The 25,624-nt window shown below is 38.8% G+C and overlaps 1 protein-coding gene across 5 annotated transcripts in view; it reads left to right on the forward strand.

Moving 5' to 3' along the window:
• Positions 1 to 25,624, forward strand: part of HELZ (helicase with zinc finger) — a 159,254-nt gene that overhangs the window by 72,498 nt on the left and 61,132 nt on the right. For 3 of the 5 annotated variants that reach the window (XM_043585061.1, XM_043585062.1, XM_043585065.1), the window contains 8 exons: positions 771 to 901; positions 6,068 to 6,247; positions 6,761 to 6,865; positions 13,346 to 13,524; positions 16,366 to 16,484; positions 17,824 to 17,969; positions 19,454 to 19,601; positions 23,885 to 24,068. In XM_043585061.1, coding sequence (XP_043440996.1) covers positions 771 to 901; positions 6,068 to 6,247; positions 6,761 to 6,865; positions 13,346 to 13,524; positions 16,366 to 16,484; positions 17,824 to 17,969; positions 19,454 to 19,601; positions 23,885 to 24,068 — 1,192 coding nt within the window. The remainder of the gene's footprint in view (positions 1 to 770; positions 902 to 6,067; positions 6,248 to 6,760; positions 6,866 to 13,345; positions 13,525 to 16,365; positions 16,485 to 17,823; positions 17,970 to 19,453; positions 19,602 to 23,884; positions 24,069 to 25,624) is intronic. The other 2 variants (XM_043585067.1, XM_043585066.1) reach the window with 1 other exon arrangement.

A 25,624-nucleotide genomic window follows, 5' to 3' on the forward strand; every position in this document is an offset into this window, starting at 1 on the left:
TTTTAAAATTTTCTTTCTTTCTTTTCTTTTCTTTTCTTTTCCTTTTTAAAAATTTATTTATTTATTTATTTATTTATTTATTTATTTATTTATTTATTTATTTATACATTTACTTATTTATGAGAGCCAGAGAGAGAGCGCAAGCAGGGGAGGGGCAGAGAGAGGAGGAGACACGGAATCCGAAGCAGGCTCCAGGCTCTGAGTTGTCAGCATGGAGCCGAACGCGGCATGAACCATGAGATCACGACCTGAGCCGAGGTCGGATGCTCAACTGACTGAGCCACTCAAGCAACCCCTTTTTCTTTTAAAACATAAAATTTGGTGAATGTTATTTATTTGTAGTAAATTGATAGTGTCCTATGCTTGGTTTTTATCACTTGAAAGCTGATATTTCACATATGTTCTACTGATTTTATCAAATATGTTATTAATAGGAATATGGTGGAATCAGATAACCTTTATTTAGATATGAAGTAATTCACAAGCACTTCACTTTAGAGGTTAAAATGAGGTTAATAATGATATATACATCATTGGTACTACTAAATGAGATCATTTATGTAAAGTGCATAGTAAAGCAAATATTAGCCATAATAATTTATTGAAGTCTCATTACATTTAAAAGAATCTCTAAACTTGGCTTCCCTTTAAAGGTTATCTCCACAAAGTTTTCTAGCAAGCAGGGTGCAAGTATTGATGTTTGTGTTAATGGTTGTTTGTTTGTGTTAATGTGTTTTGTTTTTTTTTTTTAATTTTATTTTGTGTTTCAGGTTGAACTTCAGTTTCAATTAAATCGATTACCCCTCTGTGAAATGCATTATGCGCTAGACAGGATCAAGGACAATGGGGTTTTGTTTCCAGACATCACTATGACTCCAACCATACCTTGGAGTCCCAACAGGTATAAAAAAGGAGATGCCTCCTTAAAGGAAGTTATGTTAATCTTATGTTGAACATCTGTATCAAATAATGTCAATATAGTTTTATAAGAGAATTTGCTATAATCTCCAGGCACCGTGTTCTAGTTGAGAAAGGAGAGTAAAAGAGCCCTTAGAAGGAAACATTTGGGATTGGTCATGTATTTTCTTCACTTTTTCTCAGTGTCTAAATGAGTTCTATCGTTTTTCTCAACAACCTTAATTTGACAGAATGCCAAGCAATTCAGGAATATTTTTGAGTAGAAGTTGAATGGGAATATTAGGACTTTTTAAAAAGTGGTTCAAGCAGTTAATTTAAAATGATTTTTTCACATAGGAGGACTTTTTATAATTTAAGAAAATGGAGAAAGTATCACAGAAGATAATATTTCTGAAACTGCTCTCAGGTTAATGGTTGTATAAATATTTTCCTGCTTAAATTCACTTTGGTGCATCTTCACGAGTATCTTTTTATTTACTTGAGAGAGAGAGAGAGAGAGCGCGCGCGCAAAAGAACTAAAGGAGCAAGAGAGAGGTAGAGAGAGAATCTCAAGCAGGCTCTGCACCATTAGCGTGGAGCCCGATGCACGACTCAAACTCATGAACCGTGAGATCATGACCTGAGCCAAAATCAAGAGTTGAATGCTTAACCAACTGAGCCACCTGGGTGCCCCTTCATAAATATCTTTATAGCGATAGTTCTAATTTGTTTCCATACGAACAGTGACAGACGTATGACTGCATCTTTCTCTTCGTCCTTTTCCTTGGATTTTTATCCTCCTGGCCCCTGCTGATGCCCTATTCATTCTACCTTTCTTTCCCTTTTCTTTCTTTTTTAATCTCAGTGGCTCTCCACAATAGAAGTGTATTTATTTACCACTCATGTCACTCCAGTCATGGTTGGGCAGCCCGGTTCCATCACTGATGGAGGATCTGGTCTCTTCAGTACGTGGTTTCCAAGGTTTCACCCTGCATGTTGACGTCCAGCTGACAGGCAGGGAAAGAATGAGCACAGGATCATGTGGGACATTTTTATGGGCCAGGCCTAGAAGTGGCATATATCTCTTCCCCTCACGTTCCATTTCTTCTGATTCTAAAAACAGAACAAAGCACACCATGCCTCACAGCACACACACAAAATCATTTCTCCCTTGTTTTGCTTACCTTCACTATCCCTTTCCCATTCTTTTTTTTTACTGCCAAAATTCTCAAGCAGGAGTCGTTTATATGTTTCTGCTATTCTTATATACTTACCCTGTAATCTCTGTTTTTCCCTTCCTCACTCTCCTGAAAGCCATCAGTGATCTACTAATTGTAAAAATCCAGTCTTCTCAATTCCCATTTGATTCATCTTTTCTCTACCCTTCCCCCTCCATCCATTCTTACAGTCAGTGTATAATTTAGAGCTGGACTATGTCAGTAGCCTTCTAGTCGGTCTTCTGTCCTGCTGGCTGTGTTTCCGTTCTCTCTGGTCCAGCCCACACGTTTCTTCCAGTTAGTTTGCTAAAATAATCATTTCGTTTCACTGCTTACAAATCTCTGAAGGCATCTCCTTGTTATGTTGATAGTTTGAGCAGCTGAACACCAACCCTTTATGTGGTTCCATTGGCAGGGTTTTCCAACAGTAGCTTCAGATTTCTTTTATTTTTTCTACTTGACACCTCCTTTCTCCCTCTAAACCCCCATGTTCTAGCTGAATTGAATCGCCTTGAAGTTTGTTTAATTGGCCCTACGCTTAATTTCTTACAAATTAAAAAAAAATTGTAAAAGTTACATAACACAAAACTTGCTCTCTAGACTTTTTTTTTTTTTTTTAACTTTTAGGGGGAGAGATAGAGGATAGAGATACATCGCACAAGTGGGGTGGAGGGGGGGAGAGAGAGAGAGAGAGAATATGAATCTTCAGCAGGCTCCATGCTTAGCATGGAGCCTGATGCAGGGCTGGATCCCACAACCCTGAGATCATGACCTGAGTCGAGATCAAGAGTTAGACGTTTAACCGACTGAGCCACCCAGGCGGCCCCCCCGCCCCCATACCACTGTAATTTAAATAGTAACTAAACGGTAACTGAGGGTAGGAACATACTCAGAAGCCATTAGCCATTTAAAATCTTTTCTGGGATAAGGTGGAATATAGATAAAGGAAGTTGAGAAATTATTCTTGAGCATGTGGTCTCTGAAGTAAATGTAACAATGCATTAGGCCAGGGGGAAAAGGACATTGGATTAATTTGGTTCAGGGATTAAATATTTTTTATTCAGAATAAACTTGAACAGACTGTCTTCCTTTAAACTGTGAAAATCAGAGATAATTGGCATGTGTATTGTAAGTCCTCTTCCCTTTATTGAGCAGGTGGTGTAATAAAGACAACTTGTTGGACTCATGGGCCTTCTTCATTCATGACCATAAACTGTAGAAGGGACTGACATTGATGGTTTCTTATCTGACACGAAGCATTTGTTTACACTAAAGCAGTTGATGAGTAGAATGGGCTATATAAATAAAATACAGAGGAATTGTATTTGAGAACTGTACCCATAAATCTGTCATTAATCCCTTAGATTTATACTTTTTTTAAAAAAAAAAATTTTTTTTTTAATGTTTATTTATTTTTGGGACAGAGAGAGACAGAGCATGAATGGGGGAGGGGCAGAGAGAGAGGGAGACACAGAATCGGAAGCAGGCTCCAGGCTCTGAGCCATCAGCCCAGAGCCTGATGCGGGGCTCGAACTCATGGACCGTGAGATCGTGACCTGAGCCGAAGTCGGACGCTCAACCGACTGAGCCACCCAGGCGCCCCAGATTTATACTTTTTTATTTAACCTACTGTTTGTCTCATTTATAAGGTCATTGAAGTCATCAAATATGAAGAACTGGAGGGTGTTTTTAAAATTTTTGTTTGTTTTTGAAAGTGTGTATGAGCCAAGTAACATCTCTTAGTAAACGTAGTAATAGAACCTAACGTTAATTGAGCGCTCACTGCTCAGTTATTTCCCTAAACAGCTTGCACGTATTCTCATTTGATCTTAGAATGACCATCTGGTGCACATGTCATTATTTCCCTGTATAGATAACGGAGCCATTGGGGTCAGGTATGAATGCAAGTAACAGCTTACTGAACTAACCGTGGCTTAAACAAGTAGAGATAGAGGCCCAGAGGTAGGTGGTCTAGGACTTGCTTGCAAGGACTCTGCAGTACCGTCAGGGACCCAGGTCTCACCTCCTCTGCACCATAGAGCATGTTGGTTTCCTTCTTGATGTCCATTACCTCTTGATTATGAGATGGCAGCTGCAGTTTTACTTACCACGAGCTCATTCCAGCCAGGTGAAGGAGGAAGGCAGAGGAGCAAGAAGCGCTTTCTTCTGGTGAGGCTTTGTTTGTGTTCTATTGAGTACAGAAGCCCTTCTGAGGTACCTCTTCCTATATCTCATTGGGCAGAATTGGATATTTAGCAGAGGAGGCTGAGGAATGGAGTGTCCTCGCTGTCTAGGCTCAGCAGTAGAGGAAGGCAGAGGGGATGCCATGGATGGTTTGGGGTAACCATTGCACAGTTCTCTCTCTAGATTGGATCTGGGCTTAGTGATCACCAAAAGTAATTTCCTCTTTACAGAAAATGGAACACTGCTATGTTCTGGCAGAATTATGAGTCACTAAGCTGTTTAATGATGAGAGATTCTTTGGAGTAAAAAGCTTGAGCTTTAGTGGACAGTTGCCAGGAAAACTAGTGCCACTGGTCAGAGTTCTTTTGTTTTTACTTAAAAAATTTAAATTCCGGAAAAGTAAGTAGTGATGTGTTTATATAGTCAACGTTTATTTCCTAAGGTTTTACATTTCCTAGGAGACCTTCATTTGTTTGAAATTATCTGTCTGAATAGAGCATGTTACAATTTTTTAAAACTGAAAGTATTAAGATTTTCCATGAATAACTCGGTTCTGATATAAGTGGAGTATAGCCTCTGAGAGAAGGAATTTTCCTCTAAACCATGGTCTCCTATTGCAGGATTATTTTGGAGGCACTTTGATTGTAAATTTCCTTAGAGTCTCTTTACATGCCCGTCCTATTTTGGTTCACATCCCTAACATTTTTACCATAGTTGTTGCAATATTTAGTATTTTAATTGTAGTTGTGAGAAAGAATGCTGTTGATTCTCTACTTGGTTTGATCCCTTTCAGCATCTGCTGTCCATTTAAATCTTCGAAACTTAGCCAAGTCGTAGAAGGGACGCTCATAAGATAGATCTCATTACAGCAGCCATTTGTGCTACCATGACAGGTGTTCTGTACCCTGCAAAGTAGGACATATGTATATTATGTGGGAAAATATTAGAAAACAATTCGTATTGTTTGGCTTTTGATATCTTTTTTTAAAAAACTGCTATTTTCTGAATTCGGAACTTTGTGACATTTGAGTATCTCTCAACCAAGGACGTAGAAGTTTTTTCTTTGCCTCTTGTTTTAAACTTCACTAAAGAAATCTTTCCGTGAACTAGAATTTGAAATTCAGTTCGTCTCCCTTTTGCATTTTACTTGCTAATGTGAAGAAACTAATACTTCTTTATTACCAGAAAAGTTTTCGGATACCTTTATGTAACAGGGAAATTACATTTTTGAGCCATTGCCATTACTATTTATAGACATGGCAGCAGCTAGACTTGTGTGCTTTCTAAAGTTATCAGAATCTTTCTGCACTTGGAATAGGACAAAGTAATTAAAGTGAGTTTTGATCAACAGCCTGTGCCAACTCTGTTGGGTAATTTTCTAAAAAGAAGTTATAGAATAAGCATTTGTTGTTACAGACACTGTTTCTTGAGTATTAGAAAAAAGTTGTTTTTTTAATGTTTATTTTTGAGAGACAGAGCATGTGTGGGAGAGGGGCAGAGAGAGGGACACACACACACACACACACACACACACACACACACCCAAAGCAGGCTCCAGGCTCTGATCTGTCACCACAGAGCCCGATGCAGAGCCCAACTCACGGACCATGAGATCGTGACCTGAGTTGGAGTTGGACACTTCACTGACTGAGCCACCCAGGCGCCTCTGTTTCTTTAGTATTTTTAGTGGTTCCATAAAATTAAGCATCCTCTTGTGTTTTGTTTATTAAAAGATGCATGTGTTTAAAATAAATTTTTATTTCCTATAGACAGTGGGACGAACAATTGGATCCTCGGCTGAATGCAAAACAGAAAGAGGCTGTTCTGGCCATCACAACTCCTCTTTCAATCCAGCTGCCTCCCGTCCTCATCATTGGACCCTACGGGACAGGCAAAACGTTCACTCTAGCTCAGGCCGTCAAGCACATACTCCAGCAGCAGGAGACGAGGTGAGATGGTGCTATGTGTGCTCCGATTTCATTAGGAGGCACGACCTCTGTTCTTGTTGTGAATGCAAAGCTAAGACAATTTTTAATTCAGCTTGGAAAATTAAAAAAAAAAAAAAAAAAAGACCCACATCAAACCCCCAAAGGACTAAAATTTGAATTCTTTCAAAATATACTGTTTTTAAAAATTGGCAATATAGAGAATGATAGCTTTTAAATAGCCATCAGAGCTCCAAGACTGCTAAGGAATTGTGATATATGTTAGAGCCAGAAGAGTTGGGCATATAAAAAACATTTTGTGTGATAGATTTAAAAAATGATTTGGGGGAACCAGTTTCCTTGACAGCTTAAAGAGTAGTACAGTTTCCTAAAAACATCACTGAATGATATGTAGACAAGACTGAGTAGGCTGAGGGGAATGTGTAATGTTAAGATGGCCGCTGCTTTTGTTTGGTATTCTACTGCTTGAATAGCTTTGTGTTTTATCATTCTTTTTATTTGCACCGTTTATTTCAGCAGGATTCTCATTTGCACCCATTCTAATAGTGCTGCTGATCTCTACATAAAGGATTATTTACATCCATATGTAGAAGCAGGCAATCCCCAGGCAAGACCTCTCAGGTATTTTTTTAAGGCTTATTATGTATCTGTATCATACTTTGTTATTCTTAAGAAAAGGTGTCTGTAAAGATTTTAGTAACTTCGAGAATACAAAATCTTGAACTGTGTATTGGCATTTGGAGGTTATGCCTTTTGAAGAAGCCATTTAAAATTAAGGAAAAATTTAAAAATCTTCGACCATTCATTTCGTAAACATTAAGCAAAGAGAAAGACATCCTTTTTTAAGTTTTGTATGTAAAAATGTTGAGCAGATTTTGATGTGTACCTCTAAAAGCTACTATGATGAAATAATATAAATATGATTTGTTTAAATCAAATTTAATTAAAATTCTAGCATAGTTTGCATGGCAGAGTAGTCATGCAGTGGTCATAAGATTTTGACTGTGATCATGCAGGTAATTTCACAGGAACTACCCATTAGAGACGCATGAAATAGTGAAATGATCTCTGTAACAAAATGTAACTGACTGGTATTTACAACTTTTTGCTATCATGTAAGAGACAAAGTGTAGAAGAAACGTTCACGTTGATATAGAAAGGTCCTTTTGAGCGTATATGGATATAAAATGTACTTAAACACAGATTGTGGGGGAATAAAATCCTTTTCTTCAGAAAACAATAAAGAATCATTAAATGGTTGTTTATTACACCATTTGCTTTCATTGTTATATGAATTAATGTTTAGTTTTGCCATTTTACAAACTAATATGTCATGCCCTGTGTTGTTTGAATACAATTATTGTTTATCAGTTAATTTCTAACCACACTTTTGAATCATAATCCACTAACTTTTTATTTCTAGTTGAGTCCAGGGATGGAAAAATGAGATTATGCTATTTAATTCTTAATAAGCACAACCAAAGCCATTTGAAAGATTTTACAATTGCATAAAAAAGAACAAAAGAGAAAAATGTGGTGTGACCTGCTAACACAGGGTCTTATGCCATACTTTGTTTCAACTCTGGAAGATAAATTAGAGCAGAAATAATCCAGTAGAACCCGGTTGTATTTAATAAGAAAACATCACCTATATATAATCACTGTAAATGAAAATGAAAATGTGGTATTTATCAGTGGATAAGTTCATCAGTACCTATTTTGTTTCAGATTCGAATCTTTTTTAGTCATAAGTGAAAACTCAGTAGTGAGTAGCAGTTTTGCTCTGAGTGTCCTTACTTTAATGGAGGTGTTTGTTTTGTTTGCTTTTATTGTTGGTGTGTGTGTCTGTTTATGTTTGTGTATGTATGTGCTATATGAGGATGGTGACAACCTCAATTATCATGGTGTACTTGACTTAGAAACAGTGGAGGAAAGCCCCCTGGAATCTTGATTGACCTAGGATAGGTCATTTGATATTTGGGGCAGAAGAGCCCCACCATGTGACTAGCATTGTGTTTAGCTTTTCTCATGTAAAGTAATGTTTTGGAGGTTATAATCCACATAGTGCATTGAAATCTGTAGAATAAGAAGTTCTGTTTCAATAGGGTCTGTATAGTTGTAGTGGTCCACAAACAGAAACTCGCCTCTAGCAGAAAATCTCACCTCTCCACACATCTCAAGAGTGGTTCAGTCAAAAAGCTTGAAAAATATCTAAATATAAATTTCAAATTATTTTATTTAGTAAATGGGATAAAATAAGAAAAGTCTTGACTTTCCTAATAGTTTCTTTTTGTGGCCCTACATTTTTACCATAGTTTTTCTCTTTGGGAAAGGTGTTAACTTGTAAATGTAGTTCCTAGGAGGTTAATGCATTGAATAATTAAAATTTATTAGTGCCATCTGTTACTACATTAACTCAGATTAGTTTACAATTGCCCTGCTAGACCTCAAACACGAGGGCTTTGGGAGATGGGATAGAGGGCATTAGAATGGCTGAGCGCTCTGGGGAGATTAGCTTTATCTGAATTGTCCCAGGATGCAGGGGAAAGAACACAAGAGGGCACCAAGTGTCTGTGTGTGACTTGGAAGATGTGCTGTCTCTATGATGTAAGAGTTTGTCTTCTGCACTGTGTAGTCTAGAGTGGGCCCTGGTAAATGCCATGAGGTGTGGAAATAGTCATAAGCATTAAATCGTTTAATTCAGTCAGTATGTTTAAGTATAACACACTTTTATGGTTGAAATGTATAAAATTCAGTATTACGTGCCAGGAGTTGAGCTTAAGATATTTGGGGATGGAGGTTTTAGAAACCATTTTAGATTACATTTTGTTTTGGTTTTTATTTCCTACTTCATTAGAATTAATAGACTTTAAGATGGAAGAGAGAGAGGAAAACACAGTGTCTGTGTGTGGTTCTGCTGATCAGTATCTGGTTCTGGCAGATTACTTAGTAGATCGAGGTCCTGTATGGAAAGTGTATATTTATTGCTTTCTGGGCAAGTGGAAGGTATTTATTGTTTTATATAGATTTTCAAAGTAATAGATTTTATTCTGGGATCAAGTCTTTCTGATTCTGTAGTGTCTTGAGTAATAACATTTTGCTGGGTTGTTTATTGCATATGAATTTAAAACATGAATAAAATTTCAGTGAATTAAGATTATGTATTACCAGACAGTCTCCTGCTGCACATAATTCATGTGGGATCTCTGGATGGTTTGTTTCTAGAAGTCTGTAAATTACTTAATTGGTGTCATATTGCATACTGTGAGCTTGAATATGTCACTTGTGACTATTCTCCAGTTTTGAAAATGTTGGGTGTATTTTTTAAAGTTTGTTTAGTCATTTTGAGAGAGAGAGAGAGAGAGACAGAGGATGCAAGCAGGCAAGGGGCAGAGAGAGAGAGAGAATCCCAAGCAGGTGCTGCACTGTCAGTGTGGAGCCCGACGCAGGCCTCGAACTCACAAACCGTGAGATCATGACCTAAGCTGAAACCAAGAGTCATATGCTTAACCAGCTGAGCTACCTGGGCGCCCCTGTTAGGTGTGTTTTAGATAATCCTATAGACAGTGTCCACCTTAACTGTTGCGCAAAATGAAAGTACCAAGAAAATGTTTAAATCGTTTTGAAGTCAGCACTAGAATATTGTACTTTTAAGGAAATACAGGCCTAATGATCAAACTTTGTCTTTTTATTAGCTTCAACATGAGGTGGCTTTCCAAGGTAACTGCAAAAAAAGTCAGTAGTGAGACTTAGAACTTCAATTTTTATTTTTTCTTTGAGGGAGAAGTGGTACTTGGCATGAGTTTTGATGAATAATTTGAAAAACCATTTTTCCAATTTTACCATGGAAAGTATGGAAAATCTAGAAAATAAGGAAGAAAATAAAAATTATCTATAATCTCACCACACAGAGATAAATACTAATAACATTTTGGAGTTTAGTTTCTAGTAATTTATGTGTTTAAACACGTATTTTAGTTAATATTAATGGAATCTGAATTTGTAAATGATTTTTTTTATATAATTTGTAAAATGAGATTTTTCATATATTTAAAAGTAAATTCTGCTTTGTTGATCTGATTAAACATTTTTTATTAAGACCTAAAATATGTTGTTGAACATTTTTGCATATTTTAGAAGTGATATTGGTTACTCTTACCAAGTTTATAGTCCTTCCTATCCAAGTAATGTGTTGTTGTTGTTTTAAGTTTATTTATTTATTTTGAGAGCGAGAACGCACGTGCGTTGGGGTGGGGCAGAGAGGGAGAGGGAGAGGGAGAGAGAGAGAAAATCTCTAGCAAGTTCTGCACTGTCATTGCAGAGCCTGATGTGAGGCTTGAACCCATGAACTGTGTGATGATGACCTGAGCTAAATAAAACCAAGAGTTGATGCTTAACTGACTGAACTACCCAGGTGCCCCCAGAGTAATGTTTTTAAAATACATTTCTTTTTTTTTTTATTTATAGAAATATTTATATATTTCATTTATATATATATATATAATGAATATATATATATATATTTCATTTATAGCACATGAGCAGGGGAGGGGGGAAGTGGGAGAGAGAGGATCTTAAGCAGGCTCCATGCTCAGCGTGGAGCTCAGTGTGGGACTCGAGCCCATGACCCTGGGATCATGACCTGATCCAGAATCAAGTCAGATGCACAACTGACTGAGCTACTCAGGCGTCCCAAAATATATTTCTTTACTTTTCTCTTATAATTTATACTTAGGATATTTATTAAATACCTTTTTTTTGGGGGGGGGGGCTTTGCTTTGCTTAAAAGCAATAACCAGTTCTAAGTGTTTCATAAAGAACACCTTTTAGAAGATCCTGAGATTAGGATTTGTGTATATTACATTTGAGCTGCCTTTGAAATATCCTAAAGGAGACAAGTGTTAAATAAAATGTTGGATAGCATCCTGGAGCTCAGAGATGAGGTCGTGGCTGGAGAGAGAAAAATGTGAGTTATTAGAGTATTTATTGGTGGTGATCAAAACCATTGGCCTGAGATCGTCAGGGGGAGAACAGAGGCCAAGAAGAGGAGTATGTGAAGACTAAGCCTGGAGGAGCCCTAACCCGGAGAGGAAGAAGAAAGGCAAGGAAAGGTTGAGTCATGGAAGCTGAGGGAAGAGAGTGTTGTGGGGAGGGAAGGAGCACAGAGCTGGCTGCTGCTAACACATCAAGTACCTTGATGGGCCTGGAGAGTGTCCGGAAGATTTAGTGACATGGACATTTATGTCCCTTGATCAGACCCCACACTCTCCTGAGTTCTTTCCTACTTCTTTGACTGCTTCTTGCCAGTTTCCTTTGCCATATCCCTCTCCTTTTCCCATCAGTAATTCTCCCAACTAGTTTCTTTTTTAGGTACACTTCCTCTCCAACTGATCTCATGTAGTCCCGTGGTTGAAATAGTATCCCAATTGTATAGGTCTTGTCCCAGATATTCTTCTGAACTTCAGACTTCTATATCCCCCTGCTTATTGGACATCCCCTGTGGATGCCTGCTACTGAATTTGTCCAAAACCAAATTCTCAGTTCCCACTTCAAATCTGTTCCTCAGCTTTCACCATCTTTGTAAACACCACTGTCATTCATCCAGTTTCAAAGGCACAGAATCATACTGTCTTTTAAATTGCACATCTGGTTCACCAGTCAAGTCCTGTCAGCATTACCTTCAAAGTGTATAGTGAATCCAGCCATTTACACATCTTCACTGTTATCATCGTGGGCCAGGCTGCCCTCTTTTCTCTTCCGGACCCTTGCAACAACCTCTTAACTGGTTTCCCTGATTCTCTCCCCTGCCCGTGTCTCTGCCCCGGTCAGTGGTGTATTGCCGCCCGCTTGTAGTGGCTTGTGAGAGCCAGTCATGTATGTGCCTTCCCAAGTTCATGTTCAGTGACATCATGTTGCTAGCTTGAAATTGGCCATGGTAGTAGATTTTATACCACAAAAGTCAGCAAACACTACACGTCAGCTCCACCCCACCCTCCAAGCTGGCTGTTCAGCGTTTATGAGCACCCCACTGTCTGGCCTACAAACTACCTCCCCAAACAACATATTCCGTACAGAGCAATAGAGTGGTCCTTTAACAACATAAGTCAGATTATGTGACTGCCCTGTCAGAACTCTCTGATAGCTTTCCATTAAAATCACAGTAAATCAAAGCTTTTATGAAAGCTTGCAAATCATGTGATTTGCCTCTGTGCTTCCAGCATGGTAGACACCAATAGATCTTTGTTGTATGTGAGTCGGTTAGAGATGGGTGGTGGGAGGTGGGTGGATGGATGGATGGATGGATGAGTCGTTTCTGTACCATTTAAGTAGTCTGTTGCATGAGGCCCATTATTTTTCTTTTGCAATTAATGGAAGAGATACTCTTTTTTTTTTTTTTTTTTTTTTTACTGTTTTATTATTTTGAGAGAGGGAGCAGGGGGAGGGGCAAAGAGAGAGGGAGAGAGGAACCCAAGCAGGCTTCATGCTGTCAGCACAGAGCCCGACGTAGGGCTCAAACTCACAAACTGAGACATGACCTGAGCTGAGCCACCCAGGTGCCCCGAGATAATCTTTCTTAAGATTTTCCGGTTGTCCATAATTTAAATTTATTTTTAAATGTCCTTTAGAACTTTAGATAGTGGTCTGTTTACATATAGGTGTAAGAATATATTCTGATGGGAAATGCAGATAACTGTAGGTGCACAGCTCACTGTTTTTTGTTAGCATAGATAATTGCAATATGAGTTAAGTATATTTTTATAAGAATATTCTAGAAAAAAAGTAACTCCCAAGGCGGAATGTTTCGAATTTTAAAAACTGTAGTGCTTATGAAACTGTATATCATTCTGCTGTAAGGTTAATCTGAACGCTTAAAAATAAATACTTATTTTGTGATCGTGCATATGCTTTCTTCTTGAATCCTTTTTTGGTAGGGCAAAGTCACAGTTGTATGTTAAATTTTAATTCAGTAGAGTGTTAATGGTTATCGGATTTATTTGTGAATTTCCAGATACCATAGTCTTCACATAATAATGTCATTTTTTTTATAATGCTGGTAAGATGTTAATAAATATAAATAGGAAATATTGTCTTCTTTTATAGGGTATATTTCAGAAATCGCTGGGTTAAGACTGTCCACCCAGTTGTGCATCAGTACTGTTTGATCTCAAGCGCACATTCCACCTTTCAGATGCCACAGAAAGAAGATATTCTTAAACACCGAGTGGTGGTTGTTACATTGAATACTTCCCAGTACCTCTGTCAGTTGGACCTTGAACCTGGTATGCTGACTCAAGACACAGATAGGGTGTCCCTGAATGCTTGGGGCCTCTGCATTCAGTTTAGACCAGGGGTTGGCAGACGATAGCCTGTGGGCCAAATCTGGCCTGTTGTCTGTTTTTGTAAATAAAGTTTCATTGGATGGAACACAGCCATGCCTGTTTAACTGTGTATTACCTATGGGTGCCTTTGTGCCACAGCAGCTGAATTGAGTAGATGAAACAGATTGTATGGCCAACAAAACCTAAAATATATACTGTTTGGCCCTTTACGAAGGAAAAAAAAAAGTCAACCCCTAGTTTAGACTTTTGAGTGACTCCTGTTTTATTTGTTCTCTGATCAGATGGCATTTACTTACTTCCAGTCATGTGAAAAATTCAAACTTGGATAGTAGTGCTTTTTACAATTTTCTCAAGTTTTTGTTGTAAAATACTTTCGTAGTGTAGAGACAGCAATCATGATAGATTTTTTTTTTAGACATACTATGAAGATTATATTGAAGTACAGGAATCTGTAAAGTCAGGCTAATATTATATGAAGTACAGGTACAAGGTGACAAGTAATTCTGATACATATGGCAGAACTTAACCATCAAAAAGTGGTACCACCTGAAGGTATTTGCTTTGGAAGGATATTCATTTATTGCTGCCATATTATCATGGTTGACATTGCTCAACACTTTTTTGCTCTCTCCTTTTGGAATTGCTTTCAGAGCCAGTGACAGATTCTTATGAACCTTCAAGTCCCTGGAAAGTAGATACTGTTCTCTTCACCTTGAATTCCTGGCATCTGGCCCAGGGTATAGACACCTGGAGGCCCTTGATAAACCTCTGTTTATCTAAAGTGAATGAATGGTGGCCAGACTTTTTTTTTTTTTTTTTTTTTTGAGGGTAGATTTAATTTTAGAAGAGCTTCAAAATCTTTCTGAGACATGTTTGGTAAATAAGGTAGGTGATCAAGCTGAGCAATACCATTAGGGGTAAAAAAAAAAAAAGAGAGAGAGAGAGAGAGACGTGCCTCTCATGTAATGAGACTTATTTTCTTGTGCACGCAGCTCATAGCTGGCTGGTGAGGGCAGTTACAAAAGCAGAGTTTCAAAAATGTTTTGAAAAGTGACTGCATCATTGGAATGGTTCTATTTCCTCCCAACTGACTTCTTTGAATGGAACAACACTTATTTGAAATGTAAATTTTGGTATGTTTATTTAACAATCAGTCTCATTACTTTATGGTTCTACTCTGCCTGTGTGCCGCTTAGATGAAATGCCCAAACCTCTGAGGCAGTAGAGTTTTGTGAGAAAGTTAAGAAAGGCTTTGAAGAGCAAGAATGTAGAAGAACACTTACAAGTTGCCTGTGTGCTTTGTTCTGGGTGTTTATACCTGATTTCATTTCATTCAGCCCTGTGGAGGGTGGGTTCTTCTATAGATAAGGCTCTGGCTCAATTAATTTGATTAATTCAAGTTACCTCTACTAGCTTTTAGCAATAGCTATAACAGTTTCATGATTTATCCCGTTGCTGATTCAAGCCTACCTCTGTTTAATTAAAACGTTATCTAATGAAAACAGTAGTTTTCAAGTAATTAGTTTTGTAGGACAAAAAAGCACAAAGTCTCCTTAACAGGGCCCTGTATCATGTTTAGGCCACTGTCAGGAAACAGACAACAATGATTGATACATACACTAGCAACCATAGCCATTTGTATGAGTGGATGATATGGGTGGCTATTACCGCCGGTCAGTACGATTTAGAAAGTTCCCAACCTAAAAGCAAGTTGCGTTAGAAAGTTGCATAAAAAGATAGTTTGGAACTTGCTGGTGTGCATAGAAATAGAGGTTAGGTTCTTGGGCCCTCCTCACAGGCAGCTAGCTAATTAACCCAGCGAGTTTTATAACTTGTCATTTTGTTGAGAAAACCATTTTGTTTCTTTGCTATGCTAATAAAAAGAAGACCCCCTTCTTCCTGCCTCGGTGTGTTGACAGTGGGGCAGAACATTTTCCTTCTCCACGTTGAGACCGTGAGGAGATTTTTGCCTCTTTCCGTCCTTAGGGGCAACAGGACTTCTCTTCCTTTCTGCACTGGAATCCTGTGCCCAGTGTGAGTGGCGGTGGCAGTCAAGACGTGGGATGTCTCCTACTGTGGGGTTCGCATCTGGGGGACATTAGATAACATATGTTTTTGACATTCACCTTTCACTTTTTGCACACTAGTGATTCCCCCTCCCCAGCCAGGGTAGGCTCTTAAGACTAAACAATTTTATCAGTCTGTCTAGCCACATATATAAACACATGAAACAAACCTAAATAATCACATTAGTGAATCTGCTAATCAGTTACCCCCTCCCCTTTGTTTCAGTAAAGGATAGATTATAACTTTCTCCCTTATATTAGATTTTAGGTATGATTTCTTTATTTTAATGTTTAATATGCATGGTAAAGCTAGAATTACTTATAAACTACCATTATTTTAGTTTCGATGTTTCACCACATAAATAGTGAGAAGGCTATCAGTGTTTAGTTGCTGGTCCTTCTTTTTGGTGAAAAGCTGCTATCTTGTACTTTAAACATCTTTTTTATATATACTCCATCAACTGTTAATCTTGGGGCCCTTAGCATCAAATACCATTTCATATCTATTATTGGGTAAAATGGTTATTTCCTGTCCTCTCTGTTCTTTAAATAATGATTTAAATTGACGATTTTCTAAATTCAGGATTGGCTTAAAAGTACCCCTGACTCTGAAATCAGCACACTGAAGTCTTTCCTTAGCAGAAAAGAACAGAACTCGTGCTACCTTTATTGCTGTTTTAAATCTGCTTTACTGTGTTTATACTGTACTTTGTAGGGTTTTTTACACACATTCTGTTAGACGAAGCTGCCCAGGCCATGGAGTGTGAAACCATTATGCCTCTAGCGTTAGCAGCTAAAAATACGCGGATTGTCTTGGCTGGTGACCACATGCAGGTGCGTGCCCTCTGCGTCATCGTCGTGAAGGGACTTCTAATTACAATTTCCTGTTTAATATTCTGTTTTCTAAAACATCCCTTGAAATTGTGCCATCCATTACAGTTTAAGTACTTCATCCCACTGTTTTGGATCTGGAGTGGAATGGAGGAGTCTATCAGTGCTTATAATTTTCATGTTTTGAATTTAAAGTTCAGATTTCTATAGGGTGAATAGAATAGAATAGAATAGAATAGAGTAGAATAGAATAGAAAAGAATAGAATAGAATTCTTTTCTTTATAAAATAAATTTTAATGATTCTTCCTACAGTTCCCCAATTCTTGTCCCTAACATTTGTTTTCATGAAGGGTTGATTTTTTTTTTCCCGCCATCATAGGGAACAAAGTACACCTAATTCAAAATAATAGTCCCAATCTCAAAGAATGTGACTAATTTTCAATACCTATATATGAAAGAGAAGTACACTTTTTCTATTAATACCTGTTTTACAAAGTTGCAGTTTGAAGTTCTTTCTCTTCTGCCGCAGTTGAAATTGAACCAATATAGTGGTGTAGCCATGAAGACATCCAGGAAAGAGTTGAATGTGGAGGAAGAAATTCTGTTTTGTTTCTTTGCCAAAAGTAGTTTAATTTTGTTCTTTAGCGATCAAAGGGATGATCAAGAGTGACTAACCTTATACTTTATGAGATAAAAAATGTTATTTCACTAATTACTAAAAATCTTTTAGTCAGAGGCTGTGTATCCTTCCAGCTCACCATTTAAAAAAAATTTTTTTTAACGTTTATTTATTTTTGAGACAGAGAGAGACAGAGCATGAACGGGGGAGGGTCAGAGAGAGAGGGAGACACAGAATCGGAAACAGGCTCCAGGCTCTGAGCCGTCAGCACAGAGCCTGACGCGGGGCTCGAACTCACGGACCGCGAGATCATGACCTGAGCCGAAGTCGGCCGCTTAACCGACTGAGCCACCCAGGCGCCCCTTAGCTCACCATTTTAAATAGCTGATCAATTTTAGTGAAATAACTGATTGACTCCCCCCAGTGATGCAATGGGTTGTATCCCTGAAGTTCCAGAAGTAGTAGCTGTTTATTATTATGTTGGAGGAGCCCTTTGTTGACTATAGGCTACTGTTGGTAGAATGAAGTGAAAAGTTAGAAATTTTTAGCCAAGTTCTGTACAGTAGTAAAATTGTTTAGAGAAAATATTTTTGATTCTGCTTATTCCAGCATTGAGATGTAGTACATCAGAAGTTTCAGCATAATGGACTTTTTATAAGTAGGTTATACAAATACTACTTGTGTATTTAGTTAAATTTTCTCTGTATGTTTGTCTGTTACAGCTCAGTCCTTTTGTTTACAGCGAGTTTGCCAGGGAGAGAAACCTTCATGTGTCATTACTTGATCGACTCTATGAGCATTACCCTGCTGAGTTTCCGTGTAGGATCCTCCTGTGTGAGAATTACCGCTCCCATGAAGCTATCATCAAGTAGGTGTGAACTGCCCCTTCTGTGTCACCCTTCTTCTGGTGTGGTAGAGGAGAACTCAAAATGGCACCGTTACTAGGGACCGTCTATTCCCGGCACAGTTATATGGTGTCCCCAGTGTTGGAAATTATGTTAAATTTTATTTCTGTACCAGAATACCTCAAAAGTCAGCTGCAGGTTTTCACAAAGTAGGGCAGTCCTGGAAACTACAATTTTATTTATTTATTTTTCTTTTCTTTTCTTTTCTTTTCTTTTCTTTTCTTTCTTTCTTTTTTAAATATGAAATTTATTGTCAAATTGGTTTCCATACAACACCCAGTGTTCATTCCAACAGGTGCCCTCCTCAATACCCATTACGCACCCTCCCCTCCTTCCCACCCCCCATCAACCCTCAGTTTGTTCTCAGTTTTTAAGAGTCTCTTATTGGAAACTACAACGTTAAATTCTACCAGTTATGATATTTTTCTGTGACTAAATATGTAATACGTATGTAAAACTATGTCATGTAGTAAACAGATATATTGACATACTGATTTGCTTTTATGTCTGGTTATGTTATACAAAGGAATCTGTTATAAAAAGGAAGGAAGGAAGGAAGGAAGGAAGGAAGGAAGGAAGGAAGGAAGGAAGGAAAAACCATGAAACTTAGTCATAAAGTTTTTAAAGTTTTCTATTAAATGTAGTATGCATCCATAAAACTAAAAATATCATAAGTGACAGCTCAGTGAACAGTCACAAACTGAACACACCCATGTAACCGGCATCCAGATCAAGAAACAATATCTGGAAGGCTCCTTTGTGTTCCTTTTCAGTCATTAACCCCACCCAAAACCTCGTGTTTTAAAGTTTAATAAAATTATTTGAGTCAGTGAAAACAATTTTTAGGATTCTCTGAAAACAATAAGATACAAAAGTAAATTTAGACTTGAGTATATCTTTTATCAATGTCTTAAAATGTGATTCTCTTTTTATTATTGCCAGTCATTTTCTTCAGTCAGTAATAAATCAAATACTTGCTATCTTCAGCAGGAAAAAGTATTCATTTTACATTTGAAGACTTGAGTGTCCTTCAATTCTGTGTTTTGGGGTCTATGTGTCTTTGTGTTTGCATGTGTAAGTAAATGAACCATGTAAATAAAAATACGTATTAACCAAGAAAATAAACTAGCTTGCAATTTCCTCATAGAGCAAGCTTTTCATCTAGTATTGAACTATTGTCATTTCTTCCTTTTCTTTCTGTATTCTGGCTTCATACCTTGCCAGATCAATTCATTTAGCAATGGTATACCAGGAGCCTACCCTGTTGTTACTGCTGTGGTTACTTTTGGAGAAAATCTTGCCCTCATAAGTGTTAAATTAATTATGGACATAAAGTAAAATTATTAGAATTGACTGATAATTTTTTTTATGGGTGGAATTAATTTTGATGATAAATTACTATGAATGTATGTATGTATGTATTTTGGTCTTTTTTTTTTTTTTGCAGTTACACCTCTGAGCTCTTCTATGAGGGCAAACTGATGGCCAGTGGAAAGCAACCAGCACACAAGGATTTCTACCCACTAACTTTTTTTACAGCACGAGGGGAAGATGTACAAGAAAAAAACAGCACAGCTTTTTATAATAATGCAGAGGTACCTAAGTTCTTCTGCAGATTGTTAACGTTTTCTCAATTACATAGTTCGTTCTTGTTGAGTGTTTAAGATTTGGGGTTGACATCTTATTGTGTGTTATTTGCATGAAAGTAGTATGGGACGTTTATTCTTTCTGTCTAACATTGATTTGTTCATGATGAACCCCCTGTGGGAAACAAAAACTGATTTACATTTTGATTACATTTGATTTACATTTCTTTTAAGATTTTATTTTTAAGTGATCTCTATACCCAATGTGGGGCTTAAACTCACAACCCAGAGATCAAGATTGAGACTCACGTACCCCACTGACTGAGCCAGCCAGGCGCCCTTTGATTTACATTTCTTATGACAAAATACAAAATATATGACTTTGTTTAAAAGAAAAGCCAATATTATTTTCATATAATTATTAGTTAGCCATCTCAAATAGACTATGATTATATTTCATAGTACATACTCAGATGAGTCATCGTTATTTTTTATTTATTTTTTAATTTTAGAAAGAGGGTAAGTGCAAGCAGGGCAGAAGGGCAGAGAGAGAGAGAGAGAGAGAGAGAGAGAGATTTTATTTTTGAGAGAGAGAGAGCACGAGCAGGGGAGGAGCAGAGAGAAAGGGAGACAGAATCCAAACAAAGCAGGCTCTGTGCTGTCAGCACAAAGCCTGACTTGGGGCTCGATCCCACGATTCTGGGCTCGTGACTTGAGCTGAAGTCAAGAGTCAGATGCTCAACTGACTGAGCTATCCATTTGCTTCTCAAATGAGTTATCATTTTGGGGGTGGCTGGGTGGCTCAATCAGTTAAGCGTCTGACTTAAAAAAAAAATTTTTTTTAATGTTTATTTATTTATTTATTTTTTAATTTTTTTTTTTTTCAACGTTTATTTATTTTTGGGACAGAGAGAGACAGAGCATGAACAGGGGAGGGGCAGAGAGAGAGGGAGACACAGAATCGGAAACAGGCTCCAGGCTCTGAGCCATCAGCCCAGAGCCCGATGCGGGGCTCGAACTCACGGACCGCGAGATCGTGACCTGGCTGAAGTCGGACGCTTAACCGACTGCGCCACCAGGCGCCCCAAATGTTTATTTATTTTTGAGAGAGAGAGAGATAGAGACACAGAGCACAAGCCGGGGAAGGGCAGAGAGAGAGGGAGACACAGAATCTGAAGCAGGCTCCAGGCTGCAGTTAGCGCAGAGCCTAACACGGGACTTGAACTCACAAGCCGTGAGATCATGACCTGAGCCAAAGTTGGACACCCAACGGATTGAGTCACCCAGGCACCCCAAAAGCATCTGACTCTTGATAATGGCTCAGGTTGTGATCTCGAGGTTGTGAGACTGAGCCCTGCCTCAGGCTCTGCCTTGAGCTTGGTGCTTGCTTAGGATTCTCTTTCTTCCCCTCTCTGCCCCTCCCTGACTCGTGTGCCTGCATGCAATCTCTCTTTCAAAATAAATGAATAAACTCAAAAAAAAATAATAATAACAAGTCAGACTTGAATTGCAGAGTCACGTGCTCCAGGATCTCCAGGGAGATCACACAGGCCCCGATGACAGTGTTGCTAAGCTATTAGGTGCTATGTAACTTGTATGGTTCTCTTACAGTTTTCTGACTTTTTAGGTGCAGAGAGAATGTGGGTAATATGGTCAGATCAGGCAGCAGACTAAAACCTGGTGAAGACTTTTAGGGCCAGCAGGCCAGGGACCCTTGGGTTAGGTTCTGGTTGTCACGAGGGAGTAGGGTCTTGGACTTCAGGAAACCCAGAGGAGGGCATATACTTGTTGGTCATTAGAAGAATGGTTTCTGGTCTGTGATCTCCATTTCCCTTTCTTCTGTTGAGTCCCATGCTTTACTCATTTTATTTACACAGAAATGGGTCTTACTATGTAATAGTAATTCATCTTTCCTTTTAAAAATTGATCATAGGTCTATAGTTAGAAGTCAGTACAAGAAAGTCAACTGCTGTTAACTGTTCAGTGTAGGCCTTCCTTCTGCAGCATGGAGCTGTGGCAAATGGGATCTGATGGTCACCAGCTCCAAAACCGCCTAGACTAGCTTTTTCACACCAGGGAGCTCGATAGAGGAGATGGGAACTGCCCCTCAGCTGCTAAGACAGCCTTTTCTGTGACACGGAGCTGTGGGGGGCTGGGTGCAGTCCCTAGCTTGAATGCCCTGGCCTCCCTCTTAGTGTCTGTAGACTTTGTTGAATAAATGCTTCTCAATTAATTTCTTATAAACTCGTTAATCAGTCTCCAGAGACGATGAATGATTGTCTGCTAATTTTGACCAGCTTAACAGCTGTCTGTCTGGGATAGAAGTTTCCCCAGCTCCGAGTCTGTGTATTTTGACTGCAGTTTTATGCATCCCTTCACAGAGGGATGAAGTGGGGAAATGGTTCTGTATTGCTCAGCGGTAGGAACTCTGTGTATGTGTTTGGGGTTGGCGGTGGGTGGTAGACGTGTCTCCGCAGCTTTCATCTACCCCCGTATTTAACCAAATGGGTAAACCTAGGTTTTTCTTATTCCTTATTGCGGTAGACTCCGGCCCGCCTTTCTTACTCCTTGTAGTGAGTCTAGTCTAGGTCTTTAGTCTAGTTTACTTTTCAGAAACCTTGGACCATCTGCACATCTGAAGCACTTGCTGTTAAATCGTTGTCACAATGGGAGACTCTAGTCTCTATCTCTGGCATTCATTGACTTTGTATGTGGCAGTGTGGACTGCCTCCTGGCCGATACCCTCAAGTTCTTGAGTAAAAACTGTCAAATTTTATTTGGCTTATTTCACATTGTAAATTTAAATAGATATTATTACCAAATAGTAAATAAATAATGTATTTAAAAGGCAATTAAAAAACTTTCTTCTCTATGCCCCTAGAGTCTTGCCTGACCCTCTGTTGAGCTTACCATTTACGTACGCATGTACATGCGTGCGCGCACACACACACACACGCATATATATATATGATATTTTTTAGGAGTCTGTTTTCTAAATATACAATAATCTCTTAGCAGGCAGGGAACATGTTTTATTAATCATGGTATCTCCCACTTTGCCAAGCATTGAATGTGTTTGATCAAGTTGTTGTATTAAAATACACTGAATTACACTAAAAATCATACTAATAATCCAATAAGTAGAGTCCAGAAAATTCAGTTGGGTAAAATGTGGTGTTACTTTATTGCAAGGTTAAGGAAATGGCTTGGGCAAACTTGTACTACTGGAAGGCAGTGAGTTGTCAAAGTGTCTCTTCAGTCCAGATTTGTCTTAGTCCCAGCTGTGGTTTGATGTTAGCTGTTGACTGCTTTGCTTAGTCGTATCAGTGGGGGAAGGGGACAGTGCTAGGTCTTGTACTGCTGAGAATTAATGGTGGTGCTGACTCTAGGAAATCTTCTGGTTGGCTGTTAATTTCACTGACCTGACCTGGAGTGAATGGACTGAGAAATACCGGGACTTGGTTCTCTGATTCCCTAGATGGGTTGCTAGTTTCATGGCCCTATCCCTGTCCTCCTGTTTACATAGGAAATAGAACCTGTCCCCATTTAAGATTGGAGGCTAAGAGCACCTGGGTGGCTCAGTTGGTTAAGCGTCCAGCTCTTGATTTCGGCTCAGGTCATGATCTCACAGTTCATAGGATTGAGCCCCGCGTTGGACTCTGCACTGACAGTGCGGAGCCTACTTGAGATTCTCCCTCTCCTTGTCTCTGTGCCCTCACTCTTTCTCTCTCGCCAAATAAATAAAAAATAAACCTAAAAAAAAAAAAGAATGGAGGCTGAAGGGTGAAGGCCACGTATCCATTACATTGTCTCTGATATTCATGTTTTCACTGGGTGCATTATTGTAGAATTTTACTGTTGGAAATGTACATAAAAATTTTCTTTCTGTGTTCGTATCCGCAAAGCATTACTCCCGTTTAGAGGTAGTTTTTATTTTATTTATTTATTTATTTATTTATTTTTATTTTTAATGTTTATTTATTTTTGAGATAGAGAGAGACAGAGCATGAGTAGGGAAGGGGCAGACAGAGAGGTAGACACAGAATGTGAAGCAGGCTCCAGGCTCTGAGCTGTCAGCACAGAGCCCTACACGGGGCTCGAACTCACGAACTGTGAGATCGTGACCTGAGCCGAAATCGGACACTTAACCGACTGAGCCACCCAGGTGCCCCTAGAGGTAGTTTTTAAATGACATTCGCTAAAATGGCATCCTTTATACACGTGTTTCAGTTACTGTATTCTTTCCTCCAAACACTTCATAGCTGTAGATGCATCTGTGTGTTTCTTTAAAGGTCTTCGAAGTGGTGGAACGTGTGGAAGAGTTGAGACGGAAGTGGCCGGTAGCATGGGGGAAGTTGGATGATGGCAGTATTGGCGTGGTGACTCCGTACGCTGATCAAGTGTTTAGGATACGTGCTGAACTTCGGAAAAAGAGATTATCTGATGTTAATGTAGAAAGGGTGCTAAATGTTCAAGGTAAGGATTAATCGAAATGAATTAAGTTATTCAGATGCTTAAATCCCAAAGTGTGTACACATTTGATTTTTAATCCCCAAGATCTCTTTTCTGGACAAGCAACTGTATTTATTTCATACCGAGTTCTTTAATGCCAAATTTGACAGTTAAAGGTCAAGCTCATTTACATGTTTATTACATTTTCATATCCAAATAAAAGAAGTAGGAACAAATGGAATTTCCAGTGGCCATAGTTGTGTGAATGCCACCCGCTATATCTGTATGTGATCGTCACAGTCACAGGAGCGTGTGGCACCTACCGTCTTTATACTGTAGCGGAGGACTGATTTGTTCGTAAAGATTTTTGAAAACGTGTACCCATCAAGCACATTCTGTGTACGTCCATTTTTAAATCCATTTTTTGTTTTTTTGTAAACATTTATTTATTTTTGAGAGAAAGAGACAGAGGATGAGCAGGAGAGGGACAGAGAGAGGGAAACACAGAATCGGAAGCCGGCCCCAGGCTCTGAACTGTCAGAACAGCCCGACGTGGGGCTTGAACTCACCAGTGGTGAGGTCATGACCTGAGCTGAAGTCAGATGCTTTACTGTCTGAGCCACCCGGGCGCCCCAAGGCACAGTTTGTTTTTATCCGTAGACTTTCCTAAGTGAATAGTTACCAGCAGCTCATTTAAATTGTCTTCATGTAATCAGTTGCTGTAGAGTTTCTGCTTTGAAATATACGAAGCAATAGTATCAGATGAGTGCTGGAAAAGGTCAGTACAATTACAGTTTTAGGTTTCATGGGAATAACAGTTTTTAGAGTCTAGGGACAAAATAGCTCCACTATACCATGTGTTGTCCAAATCCCACAGAATTTGGGTGTGCATTTAGAAGGAGTATTACCAGTAAGCTAGGATGCACCCAGAGGAGACTTAGGATAGGTAATGGTCTAAAAACTGCCACTTAGGAGTCAGAAATGGTTGAAAGAACTAGGGTTGTTTGGCCCAGAGAAGAGAAGAGTACAGATTGGTATTAAATCTGTATTCGGAGATTTGGAGATTTGTCACAGAATGAGGGAATAGATGTGTCGCTATAAGAAAGAGCATAATAAAAAATGCTGTGCAAACTAGACTCGACAGGGCTTCCTTATGGCATCAGCTGTGTCTGCCTTGGTCTGTGAGAGGCTAGATGACCCCGCTTCAAAGAACGGTCCTTGTATTGAATGGCACCTTCGACGAGATCATCACTAAGGCTGGCTCCAGCAATAATATTTTATTAAATTTCAATAAAATGTACCATTTTAACCATGTTTTATGTGTTCATTCTGAATGTGTCTCTCCAGTTTAAAAATACATAAAATGCCACAGTTCATTGCTATTAAGTACATTCACATTGTTGTGAATGGCATCCGTGCCGTCGTCTCCAGAACTCTTCTCATCTTGTAAAACTGAAATTCTGGCCTATTTCCTTCTCCCTATTCTACCTCCCTCCTCCCTCGAGCCCCTGGCAACCATCATTCCACTTTGTCTATGAATTTGACTACACCAGGTACCTTCAATAAGTGTGGCCATATGG

This window comes from Prionailurus bengalensis, chromosome E1, assembly GCF_016509475.1.
Source record: "Prionailurus bengalensis isolate Pbe53 chromosome E1, Fcat_Pben_1.1_paternal_pri, whole genome shotgun sequence".
NCBI lineage: Eukaryota > Metazoa > Chordata > Mammalia > Carnivora > Felidae > Prionailurus > Prionailurus bengalensis.